This window comes from Bos indicus, chromosome 8 (assembly GCF_029378745.1).
Source record: "Bos indicus isolate NIAB-ARS_2022 breed Sahiwal x Tharparkar chromosome 8, NIAB-ARS_B.indTharparkar_mat_pri_1.0, whole genome shotgun sequence".
Taxonomy (NCBI): Eukaryota; Metazoa; Chordata; class Mammalia; order Artiodactyla; family Bovidae; genus Bos; species Bos indicus.
This window is the reverse complement of record NC_091767.1, coordinates 59063797-59076392: the sequence shown is the minus strand read 5'-3', so window position 1 is coordinate 59076392 and position 12596 is coordinate 59063797. Positions and strand designations below refer to the sequence as shown.

General features: G+C 43.3%; 1 protein-coding gene across 5 annotated transcripts in view; it reads left to right on the top strand.

Moving 5' to 3' along the window:
* The window catches only part of SPATA31F3 (SPATA31 subfamily F member 3), a 69518-nt gene extending 67333 nt beyond the window's left edge, over nt 1-2185 (top strand). For 4 of the 5 annotated variants that reach the window (XM_070794709.1, XM_070794708.1, XM_070794707.1 and 1 more), the window contains one exon: nt 1643-2185. In XM_070794709.1, coding sequence (XP_070650810.1) covers nt 1643-2103 — 461 coding nt within the window. In that variant the 3' untranslated portion in view covers nt 2104-2185. The remainder of the gene's footprint in view (nt 1-1642) is intronic. The other variant, XM_070794706.1, reaches the window with a different exon arrangement.
* Nucleotides 2186-12596: the final 10411 nt, after the last annotated feature.

Here is a 12596-nt window from a genome sequence, read left to right as displayed (position 1 = left end):
TTCTGCTCATTGAGTCCCTGGTCTATTCCTAAATGTCTTACCCCAAAAGGCGATCTTGATCTCTTTTTTTCCCCCCAATGATTTATTAATCTCCAGACTGTCTAAAATTTCCTCTACCTCAGTTAGACCCACGTTCTTCCCACTCTCCTGAATTTGGGCTTCTTCATTTTTCTATCAGCAAGCCTCTATTAATGTCCCATTTTTGACTCTGGTCAATTGTGAAGCCTTGCATTGGCACCTCCACTTCAGTGGCAGCTCCAGCTTCCATGGGGCTTGCTAGCTGTTGCCCAGAGATCTCTGTAGATGTAGCAAACCCTACAGCCTGAGTCCTGAGATGTGTTGAAGCCTGTCTCCTGAGACCCAGGGGCCTACCTGTTTGGAGAAGTCCATTTAAAAATCCTCAGGAGCCAAGGTAGTATTATTTTTATGGAGCATGTCCCGAGCTGCTGGAGTTCTACCTTTAGAAATGGTTTATTTGGCAATTTAATTTACCATTGCTGGGGTCTGCCCTAGAAGATACAGCAGTCCCTCCAGTTGCTCTTCTCCCCTGATGATCAGCAGCCTCTGTCCCAGGGCAGCATACTGACCAGTATGAGTGTCCCCTAGCCTGCAGACCTGGAGACCTGAGGGGATAGTGACATCTTCTGATCTGTTGTGGCCAGCAGGGCCAGCCCATAGTTGCTTGTCCAGGCCACGATGATGTTGTAGGGCCATCTTGATTAAAGATGTGAGAAAATCTGCTAGGGGGTTGTCCCTACACACATCTATTGGAACATCTGCAGCGGTTGGAACCTAAATCACTGGGTCCACAGAATTCCAAGGGCCCTGGAAGCAGCTCAGTTCCCTGCATCCCAGAAAATAAGCCTCTAGACACAGAGGCAGCAGTCAGTCCCAACACAGATCAGGAAGTGATACCCTGAATACTGTCAGGCCTGAACCCGCAGCAGTAAGCCTCACCAGATGCTGTTACCAATCACCTTGTTTAGATAACTCCCTGCAGTAGCAGGGAGAATAGGGACATAGGGAAACGCAAAGCTTCAGAGAACCACAGAGAAGGGGTGCAGTGCCAAATCTCTCTCCATCCAGAGAGAGCATTTGCTGTGCCAGGGTTCTAGTAGGACACTTTTAAGTTGAAACTCCAAGAGCCCCTGACTTCTCAAATGTATCTTCAGGATCTTTCTTAGGTAAAATTTTAGTTTGGCCAGGATGGTTGCCTTGAGTGAGTAGGGACTAGCAAGGTTCTATCTGGATCTGTAGAGCCACCATCTCCAAACTCTCAGCTTAGTGTCCCCTGTCCGTACCTTCACCAGCATCTCCCTTACCTTGAGTTCCTAGAGCATCCTCCAAGATTCCCTGGGACCAAAGGACTAGATGAGAATAGTCTGTAAGGCTGTTAGAACAAGGTGAATGACCTCACCCAAACAAGGATTCCTGCGAATGCCGTGTCTGGAAGTGTTCAGGGCTTAAAGGGCCAGACCTTATAGGACCAACTTGGTGTTCCACAGTTTGCATTTAAAAGGATCCACATATTTTTCAGATCCAGACTTTGCAGGGCCAAAATTTATAGGGCCACCCTTTCTAGGGGCAAGAGCTGCAGCGTCTGGTAAAGACAGCTCATACTTACAAGAGCCTATCCTTCCAGAAGCTGTAGAAGCCGACCTGGGAAATAAGCTGAAGCATTTTACACAGTGGATTAACCCTGACATGAAAGGTCAAGGGCATAAGGAATGCATTCTCCGCTGTAAGGATGAGAAAGTGGCCAAAACCAAGACAAAAAAGGCTGAGAAGAGTCCACCTTCCACCAAACGCCCCATGAAGGGAGCTAAGTTGGAGAAGGAGGAGGGCTTCTTTGACGCGCTCCAGTGCCTGGACAGTGAGTTCCAGCGACAGTCCATGGAGTCCGTGAGGTCCAGCCAGTCCTGTTTCCTGCCCCTCTCCAGTGGCAGCTCCAAGCGCAGTCCTCTGCTGACTTGTGCCACTCAGCCAGAAAATCCATCCCATGTCTCAGTTTCCACCTCAGCAGAAGGTACTTGTCAACCCCAGGAGAGTACCCCGTCCAGGAAGAAGGAGCTCAGGGGTTCCCAGACTTCTGCATCCTCCTGAAAAGGCTGTCATCATCTCATTTCCATTAATATTCTGGTGTTCATTCCCTCTCTGAATAAACTCTATACCTTTAAGCAAAGAACCATGTGTTTGTGCCTCCTTGTTTTCAATGTGGTATGTGATGGAGAGAGTAGAGGAGTTAGATTGTACACCCTATATGGTATGGAGCTTAAACCCATTTCACAGGTAGGTAAGCATTCTGCCTGACTCTTTCAGCTCAGAAAGGAAGACCCATATCTAAGGTACACTGAAGGTAAAGATCATGCTTGACTTCTGTCCTGGCTTCCCTGCTGTCTTTGGGCCCCAGAGAAGCAAATTGTGCATGATGATAGTACAAGAAGTGATAGCTAGGAATCTAATGCATTTTTGGCACAGTTCATCGATAACTACTGTATATTCCCACAATCTGGAGGGAAGACTTTTAGAGGAGTGTTGCAGTGCTGCTTCTTTGAGGAGGTGCTTTGTGTTTATCAAAAGCACATAGCTAATATGACAGATGTCAGAAGCAAATTATAGAATCTCCCCTCTCTGCACCTTGTTGTTATTGATTGGATTTTAAGAGGTAACCTGTCTGGGAGCTTGCTATAGCTCTGTTGACTCTTTGACCCTCATTGCCTTTCAGTTGCATGGAATAAATGCCTCCTAGAATGAAAATCAGTTGATGATAATGTCCCCAATAAAAATAATAAAATGAGTCACAATAAAAATGACTTTGATAATCATCTTGCATTCAACAATTAAAGTATTTGAGTACTTACTGCATGTCAGAAACTACGTCAGACACAGCAGTCACCTAAACACAGGCCTCGCCTCCATGGAGATCATTATCTTATGTGGTGGACAGTCTCACATGCCCAAATTGTCTAATCAGAACTGTATATAGTTGGATATCCAGTATTTATTTCAGAAATGAACTGATTCCTTGTACCACCACCACCACCCAATCACACGTACCAGACCTGCTCCCACATAGTTAATGGTACCTTTCTCTTGCCAGTTGTTCAGGCCAAAATATTGGTGCCATCCTTGACTTTTGCTTCTAAAAAGTCTGCTTTTGGTCTATCAATAAATCCTGTTGTTTCTACCTTCAAAATTCAAAAAACAATTCCTTCTTGTCTTCTCTGCTGCTACCAGTACTACAGTAGTTTCATAATCTGCTTCTTCCTGAAACTGTACCTCCAACAGTCTATTCTCCACACAGTGCACATGGAGGGCCCTGGCTGGAGAAAGAGAGAAATGGAGAGAGATGTATAACGATGGGACCAGATGAGGTCACTAGAGGAATGAATATAAATGAAGGAGAGGTCTAAAGACTGGGCTCTGGGATATTCCAGTGTTAGGAAATTGGGAAGAAAAAAAGGAAAAGTAAGCAGAGGAAACTGAAAAGCAGAAACCAGGGAGGAAGGAGGAAATCTGGAAGAGTGTGGCATACTGGCATATTACAAGGAGAAAGTGATCAACTGCAATAAAAGTTGTGAATTGGCCAAGAAAGATGAGGATGCAGAGTCCCCATTAGATTTAGCAACACTAATGGCCTTGATAAAAACATATTCACCTGTGATGGAGGTGAAGGCATGACTGGAGTGGATTCAAGAGCGAATGAAACGAGAGTAATTGGTGATAGCAAGTGTAATCAGTTCCTTCAAAGAGGTTTGTTCCATGGAGGTGCAGACAAATGGGGAGAAAGCTGTAGATAAACCCCAGAGAGTGTTTTTATTTTTTTTTAAATGAGAGACATAATATGTTGGATGTTGAGAGAAAGGATGAAATCAAGGAGAGAGAAACTGATGATGCAGGGAGAACTGCTGGAGCCATGTGGTGGTGTAGAGGTGAGGAGATGGCAGCGAATGTCCAAGTCCAGGAGATGATCTTGGAAAAAATAGACACTTTGCTGGTGGTTAGTAGAGAGAAGGAAGCATTGAGGTGAGACCTAGTGTATTAAGAGGAGAAAGGTTGCTGTCACATGTAATGGAGTTTGGGCAGTGGCTCAAAAGGCTAGGTGAGGAGCTGGAAAGGTACCGTGGCTGGGGGTGGAAGGAGTGGTATGGAGAGCCAAAGCTGAAGTAGAGTAGAGGCAGATTCTGGAAGTTACCACGGCAAGTTTCTGTTAGGGCCTAAGGATTTGGTGGTCAGCTGAGGCCCAGGTGGGTATGGAAGGGTCGTGGTGGTTGAACATATTCTTGGAACACAAGCACTAAGGAAAGATCACAGAGAAACTAGACGCCCAGAATATGAGGAAAAGGATGGGCCTAGGGACACAGGAAGGGGGCAGGTATGGTATCCTAATGTTAAGAGACCAGGGAGTTTCAGGGGCTGGAGGAAAGAAGTAGGAAGCAGAAAAAGGCTGCCCTGAGCGGATGGGAGGGCTCTGTTCTGGACACTTCATTTCTCTCAGAAGGTGGCACCTCTGCATTCCCACCTTCTGACCTACCAGAGGGGAGAGTAAGGGCAGAAAGGGCTGTGGCCTCCTCACGGTGTGCTGTGGGGGCTGTGGGATGCCCTGCCTCACTGATTCTGAAGGAAATTCAGGATGGCTCCACATACCACAACCAGCAGTGGGGCTGGGAGTCTCCTCCTCTGATAGGATCCAGTACTTAGCACAGTGTGTCCACTGCCAGCTGGATGCAGAAAAGGCAGGATGGGAAGAAGCATGGATGTGTCCCACCTCTGAATGGTGACTCTGTGCCTAAGGGGTGGCAGCCCAGCCCCTTTTGTGGCCCCCAGGGCGAGGAGGCACAAGGCCCAGGCTGGCTGAACCATATCTTCCAGAGTTTTCCTAAAGCATCCCCAAAGGTCATAAGAGGTCTTGTGACAGGCAGATCCTCCCTTCCTGGTGGGAGTTGGGCTGAGAGCCATGTAGGAGAATGCCCAGGAAAAGGAATGTAACTCGGAAAGGTCAGGTGGGAAGTCGAGGTTAATGGTGCACACATTTTGGCTGAAGTGGAGCAGGTCCTTCCCTTGGTGCCCTGCAGGCTTCCAATTGCCTCAGCAGATTCCTGTTATGGGTATTTCAGACAACTGACCATCATGACTGAGTGTCTCTTGTACCTGCTCACTTCATCCTAGCAGGAAGGTTATTGCTGAGCTCCAGAGTGAATGTTTGAGGCTTCATCTTGTTCTTGCTCAGTCCTGTCATGCCAGCCTCTTGCCAGCAGGGCACCAGGACTCCCAGAACAGGAACTGAAACTCCCTGCCCTGCTGAAATTCCCAGCCTGTTGGAGATGCTCAGACTCAAGGGCTTAGTTATGTCTATTCATCCGTGCAATTTCTAGTCCCTCTCCTCTGTGAGTCTTTGAGTAAATATCCCCTGCCCCTAAATTCCTACATCCTTGACTAACTTTACCATCGCCACTGTGTCCAGGCTCAATCTGTGCAAAGATAATTAATAATGTATGGACATGGTAGTGGAAAAAAGCATGTTACAAAAATATTCATGCTATAGTCTCATATAAAAATATGAATAGACTTAAAGAGCAGTTTTAGGTTTGCAGAATATTAAGCAGTATGTAGAGAGTTCTCATATACCTCCTCATCCTTGGTCACATATGCAGTTTCCCCTATTGCTAACATCTTTCATTTAGCGGTGTACATTTGTTAAAATTGATAAGACAATACTGATAGATTTTATTATAAACTAACATTCATAGTTTATGTTAGGGTTCACTCTGTGTTATACCTGATATGGGTTTTGACTAATGTGTAATGACATACATTCACCATTACAGTATCAGAAGAGTTTCATTGCCCTAAAAATTCCATTTGTTCCACCTATTCATCCCTTTCTCCCTTCCCCCCAAACCCTGGCAACCATTGATCTTTTTTTTAAAATTAAAAAATTTATTTGTTTAACTGTGTTGGTTTTTAGTTGCTGTGTGCAAGATCTTCATTGTGACATGTAGGATCTCTTGTTGAGTTGGCACGTGGGCTCTCTAGTTGTGGCGCACAGGCTCAGCAGTTGTAGCACGCAGGCCTGGTTGCCCTGTGGCATGTGGGATCTTAGTCCCCCAAACAGAGATGGAACCTGTGTCCCTCCCATTGCAAAGTGAACTCTCAACTACTGGATTACTAGGGAGGTCCCTTTAAAATTTTTTTAATTTTATATTGGAGTATAGTTGATTAACAATATTCTGTTAGTTTCAGGTATACAGCAAAGTGATTCCATTATAAATGTATCTATTCTTTTTCAAATTCCTTTCCCATTTACATTATTACAGACTATTGAGCTGAGTTCCCTGTGCTATGCAGTAGGTCTTTGTTGGTTACTTATTTTAAATATAGCATGTCAACCCCAACTCCGAATTCATTCCTCACCTCCTCACCAGGAGTTTGTTCTGTAAGTCTATGAGTGTGTTTCTGTTTTGTAGGTAAAGTCACTTTGTATGTGTGTGTGTGTGTGTGTATATATTCTGCATATAAGTGATATCATATGATTTTTGTCTTTATCTGACTTACTTTGATTAGTATCGTAATCTCTAAGTCCATCCATGTTACTGCAAATTATATTGTTTCTTTCTATTTAATGGATGAGTAATATTCTTTTATATGTATGTATGTTCACTTCAGTTCAGTCGCTCAGTCGTGTCTAACTCTTTCTGACCCCATGAACCGCAGCACGCCAGCCTCCCTGTCCATCACCAACTCCTGGAGTGCACCCAAACCCATGTACATTGAGTCGGTGATGCCATCCAACCATCTCATCCTCTGTCGTCCCCTTCTCCTCCTGCCCTCAATCTTACCCAGCATCAGGGTCTTTTCAAATGAGTCAGCTCTTCCCAGAAGGTGGCCAAAGTATTGGAGTTTCAGCTTCAACATCAGTCCTTTCAATGAACACCCAGGACTGATCTCCTTTAGGATGGACTGGTTGTATCTGCTTGTAGTCCAGGGGACTCTCAAGAGTCTTCTCCAACACCACAGTTCAAAAGCATCAGTTCTTCTGCACTCAGCTTTCTTTATAGTCCAACTCTCACATCCATACATGACCACTGGAAAAACCATAGCCTTGACTAGACGGACCTTTGTTGGCAAAGTAATGTCTCTGCTTTTGAAGATGCTGTCTAGGTTGGTCATAACTTTCCTTCCAAGGAGTAAGTGTCTTAATTTCATGGCTGCAATCACCATCTGCAGTGATTTTGGAGCCCAAAAATTAAAGTCTGACACTGTTTCCACTGTTTCCCCATCTATTTGCCATGAAGTGATGGAACCGGATGCCATGATCTTAGTTTTCTGAATGTTGAGCTTTAAGCCAACTTTTTCACTCTCCTTTTTCACTTTCATCAAGAGGCTCTTTAGTTCTTCACTTTCTGCCATAAGGGTGGTGTAATGTGCACATCTGAGATTATTGATATTTCTCCTGGCAATCTTGATTCTAGCTTGTGCTTCTTCCAGCCCAGCGCTTCTCATGATGTGCTCTGCATCTAAGTAAAATAAGCAAGGTGACAATATACAGCCTTGACATACTCCTTTTCCTATTTGGAACCAGTCTGTTGTTCCATGTCCAGTTCTAACTGTTGCTTCCTGGCCTGCATACAGGTTTCTCAAGAGGCAGGTCAGGTGGTCTGATGCCCATCTCTTTCAGAATTTTCCACAGTTTATTGTGATCCACACAGTCAAAAGCTTTGGCATAGTCAGTAAAGCAGAAATAGATGTTTTTCTGGAACTCTCTTTCTTTTTTGATGATCCAGCAGATGTTGGCAATTTGATCTCTGGTTCCTTGCCTCTTCTAAAACCAGCTTGAACATCTGAAAGTTCACGGTTCATGTATTGCTGAAGCCTGGCTTGGAGAATTTTGAGCATTACCTTACTAGCATGTGAGATGAGTGCAATTGTGTGGTAGTTTGAGTATTCTTTGGTATTGCCTTTCTTTGGGATTGGAGTGAAAACTGACCTTTTCCAGTCCTGTGGCCACTGCTGAGTTTTCCAAATTTGCTGGCATATTGAGTGCAGCACTTTCACAGCATCATCTTTCAGGATTTGAAACAGCTCAACTGGAATTCCATCACCTCCACTAGCTTTATTCATAGTGATGCTTCCTAAGGCCCATTTGACTTCACATTCCAGGATGTCTGGCTCTAGGTGAGTGATCACACCATCTTGATTATCTGGGTTGTGAAGATCTTTTTTGTACACTTCTTCTGTATATTCTTGCCACCTCTTCTTAATATCTTCTGCTTCTGTTAGGTCCATACCATTTCTGTCCTTTATTGAGCCCATCTTTGCATGAAATGTTCCCTTGGTATCTCTAATTTTCTTGAAGAGATATCTAGTCTTGCCCATTCTGTTGTTTTCCTCTATTTCTTTGCACTGATCACTGAGGAAGGCTTTCTTATCTCTTCTTGCTATTCTTTGGAACTCTGCATTCAAATCTTTCCTTTTCTCCTTTGCTTTTCACTTCCCTTCTTTTCACAGCTATTTGTAAGACCTCCTCAGACAGCCATTTTGCTTTTTTGCATCTCTTTTTCTTAGGGATGGTCTTGATTCCTGTGTCCTGTACAATGTCATGAACCTCTGTCCATAGTTCATCAGGCACTCTATCTATCAGATCTAGTCCCTTAAATCTATTTCTCACTTAGGCTGTATAGTCATAAGGGATTTGATTTAGATTATACCGGAATGGTCTAGTGGTTTTCCCCACTTTCTTCAATTTAAGTCCGAATTTGGCAATAAGGAGTTCATGATGCAAGCCACAGTCAGCTCCTGGTCTTGTTTTTGCTGACTGTATAGAGCTTTTCCATCTTTGGCTGCACAGAATCATCTGATTTCAGTGTTGACCATCCTGTCATGTCCATGTTTGTATGTAGCACATCTTTATCCATTCATCTGTCAGTGGATATGTTGGCTATTGTATTGGCTATATTAAACAGCAATGCAATGAATGTTGAGGCGCATGTATTATTTCAAATTATGTTTTTCTCTGGATATATTTTCAGGAGTGGGATTGCTAGATCATATGGTAGCTCTAATTTTAGTCACTTAAGAAACATCAATACTGTTCTCCATAGTGGCTATACCAGTTTACATTCCTGCCCAAGGTGTAGGAGGGTACCCTTTGCTCCACACCCTCTGCAGCATTTATTGTTTGTAGACTTCTCGATGATGGCCATTCTGACTGGTATTTCATTGTAGTTTTGATTTGTATTTTTCTAATAATTAATGATGTTGAGTACCTTTTCATTTGTCTTCTTTGGAGAAATGTCTATTGAGTTTTTTCATTGTATTTTTGATATTTCATTGTAGTTTTGATTTGTATTTTTCTAATAATTAATGATGTTGAGTACCTTTTCATTTGTCTTCTTTGGAGAAATGTCTATTGAGGTCTTCTGTACTTTTGCCTGGAAAATCCCATGGATGGAGGAGCCTAAGTGAGCTGCAGTCCATGGGGTCACGAAGAATCGGACACTACAGAGCGACTTCACTTTCACTTTTCACTTTCATGCACTGGAGAAGGAAATGGCAACCCACTCCAGTGTTCTTGCCTGGAGAATCCCAGGGACGGGGGAGCCTGGTGGGCCGCCGTCTATGGGGTCGCACAGAGTTGGACACGACTGAAGCGACTTAGCAGCAGCAGCCCATCTTTTGATTGAGTTGTTTTGTTGATATTGAGTTGCATGAGCTGTTTGTAAATTTTGGAGATTAATTCCTTGTCTGTTGCGTCATAAATATTTTCTCCCATTCTGTGGGTGGTCTTTTCATTTGCTTATCGTTTCCTTTGCTGTGCAAATACTTTTGAGTTTAAGTCCCATTTGTTAATATTTTTTTGTGTCTAGCTTTTTTGCTTAGCATAGTGCATTCAAAGTTCATACATGTTGTAACAAGTATTAGAATTCAGTTACTTATTATGGTTAAATAATAGTCCATTGTATGTATATATTGCATTTTGTTTATCTGTTTATACATTGATGGATGTTTGGGTTGATTCCACCTTTTTGTTATTGCAAAATTGCTGAGATTGAATGTTGATGAGCAGGTATCTGAGCCCCTGTTTTCGATTCCTTAGGTATATACCTAGGCATGGAATTGCTGGATCATATGGTAATTCTATATTTAACTTTCAAAGAAACTACCACCAAATTGTTTTCCACAGAAAATTCACCATTTTGCATTCCCACCAGCAATCTACAAGGGTTCTGGTTTTTCCACATCCTCACCAACGTGTGTTTCCTTTTTTTAAAAAAATAATCATCATTCTCATGGGTTTGAAATGGTATCTCATTGTGACTTTGATTTGCATTCCTCTAATGACTAATGTGAAGAGGAAATAAAACGCCTCTTGATGAAAGTGAAAGAGGAGAGTGAAAAAGTTGGCTTAAATCTCAACATTCAGAAACTAAGATCATGGCATCTGGTTCCATCACTTCATGGTAAATAGATGGGGAAACAGTGGAAACAGTGTCAGACTTTATTTTTTTGGTCTCCAAAATCACTGTAGATGGTGATTGCAGCCATGAAATTAAAAGATGCTTACTCCTTAGAAGGAAAGTTATGACCAACCTAGATAGCATATTGAAAAGCAGAGACATTACTTTGCCAACAAAGGTCCGTCTAGTCAAGGCTATGGTTTTTCCAGTGGTCATGTATGGATGTGAGAGTAGCACTGTGAAGAAAGCTGAGCACTGAAGAATTGATGCTTTTGAACTGTGGTGTTGGAGAAGACTCTTGCATGTCCCTTGGACTGCGAGGAGATCCAACCAGTCTTTTCTAAAGGAGATCAGCCCTGGGTGTTCTTTGGAAGGACTGATACTAAAGCTGAAACTCTAGTACTTGGGCCACCTCATGCAAAGAGTTGACTCATTGGAAAAGACTCTGATGCTGGGAGGGATTGGGGGAAAGAGGAGAAGGGGACGACGGAGGATGAGATGGGGGGATGGTATCACTGACTCGATGGCCATGAGTTTGGGTGAACTCCAGGAGTTGGTGATGGACAGGGAGGCCTGGTGTGCTGCAATTCATGGGGTTGCAAAGAGTCGGACATGACTGAGCGACTGAACTGAATGACTAATGATGAACATATTAATATCTATTTATATCTTTGGAGAATTGTCTGTTCAAGTCCATTGCCCATTTTTGAATTGGGTTTTTTGTTTGTTGTTGGTTAACCACTAGTAGTTTTATTGTCTCCATAGATTTGCCTTTTTTTAAGTATCATATAGTTGGAATCTTATAGAATGTAGCTTTTCAGATTTGCTTCGTTCACTTCAGTTCAGTTCAGTCGCTCAGTCATGTCTGACTCTTTGCGACCCATGAATTGCAGCACGCCAGGCCTCCCTGTCCATCACCAACTCCCGGAGTTCACTCAAACTCATGTCCATAGAGTCGGTGATGCCATCCAGCCATCTCATCCTCTGTCATCCTCTTCTCTCCTGCCCCCGATCCTTCCCAGCATCAGAGTCTTTTCCAGTGAATCAGCTCTTCGCATCAGGTGCCCAAAGTACTGGAGTTTCAGCTTTAGCATCAGTCCTTCCAATGAACACCCAGGACTGATCTACTTTAGGATGGACTGGTTGGACCTCCTTGCAGTCCAAGGGACTCTCAAGAGTCTTCTCCAACACCACAGTTCAAAAGGATCAATTCTTTGGCGCTCAGCTTTCTTCACAGTCCAACTCTCACATTCATACATGGCCACTGGAAAAACCGTAGCCTTGACTAGATGGACCTTTGTTGACAAAGTAATGTCTCTGCTTTTGAATATGCTGTCTACGTTGGTCATAACTTTCCTTCCAAGGAGTAAGTGTCATTTAATTTCATGGCTGCAATCACCATCTGCTGTGATTTTGGAGACCAAAAAAATAAAGTCTGACACTGTTTCCCCATCTATTTGCCATGAAGTGATGGAACCAGATGCCATGATCTTAGTTTTCTGAATGTTGAGCTTTAAGCCAACTTTTTCCACTCTCCTCTTTCACTTTCATCAAGAGGGTCTTTAGTTTTTCTTCACTTTCTGCCATAAGGGTGATGTCATGTGCACATCTGAGGTTATTGATATTTCTCCTGGCAATCTTGATTCTAGCTTGTGCTTCTTCCAGCCCAGCGTTTCTCATGATGTACTCTGCATCTAAGTTAAATAAGTAGAGTGACAATATACAGCCTTGACATACTCCTTTTCCTGTTTGGAACCAGTCTGTTGTTCCATGTCCAGTTCTAACTGTTGCTTCCTGGCCTGCATACAGGTTTCTCAAGAGGCAGGTCAGGTGGTCTGATGCCCATCTCTTTCAGAATTTTCCACAGTTTATTGTGGTCCAAACAGTCAAAGGCTTTGGCATAGTCAGTAAAGCAGAAATAGATGTTTTTCTGGAACTCTCTTTCTTTTTTGATGATCCAGCAGATGTTGGCAATTTGATCTCTGGTTCCTTGCCTCTTCTAAAACCAGCTTGAACATCTGAAAGTTCACGGTTCATGTATTGCTGAAGCCTGGCTTGGAGAATTTTGAGCATTACCTTACTAGCATGTGAGATGAGTGCAATTGTGCGGTAGTTTGAGTATTCTTTGGTATTGCCTTT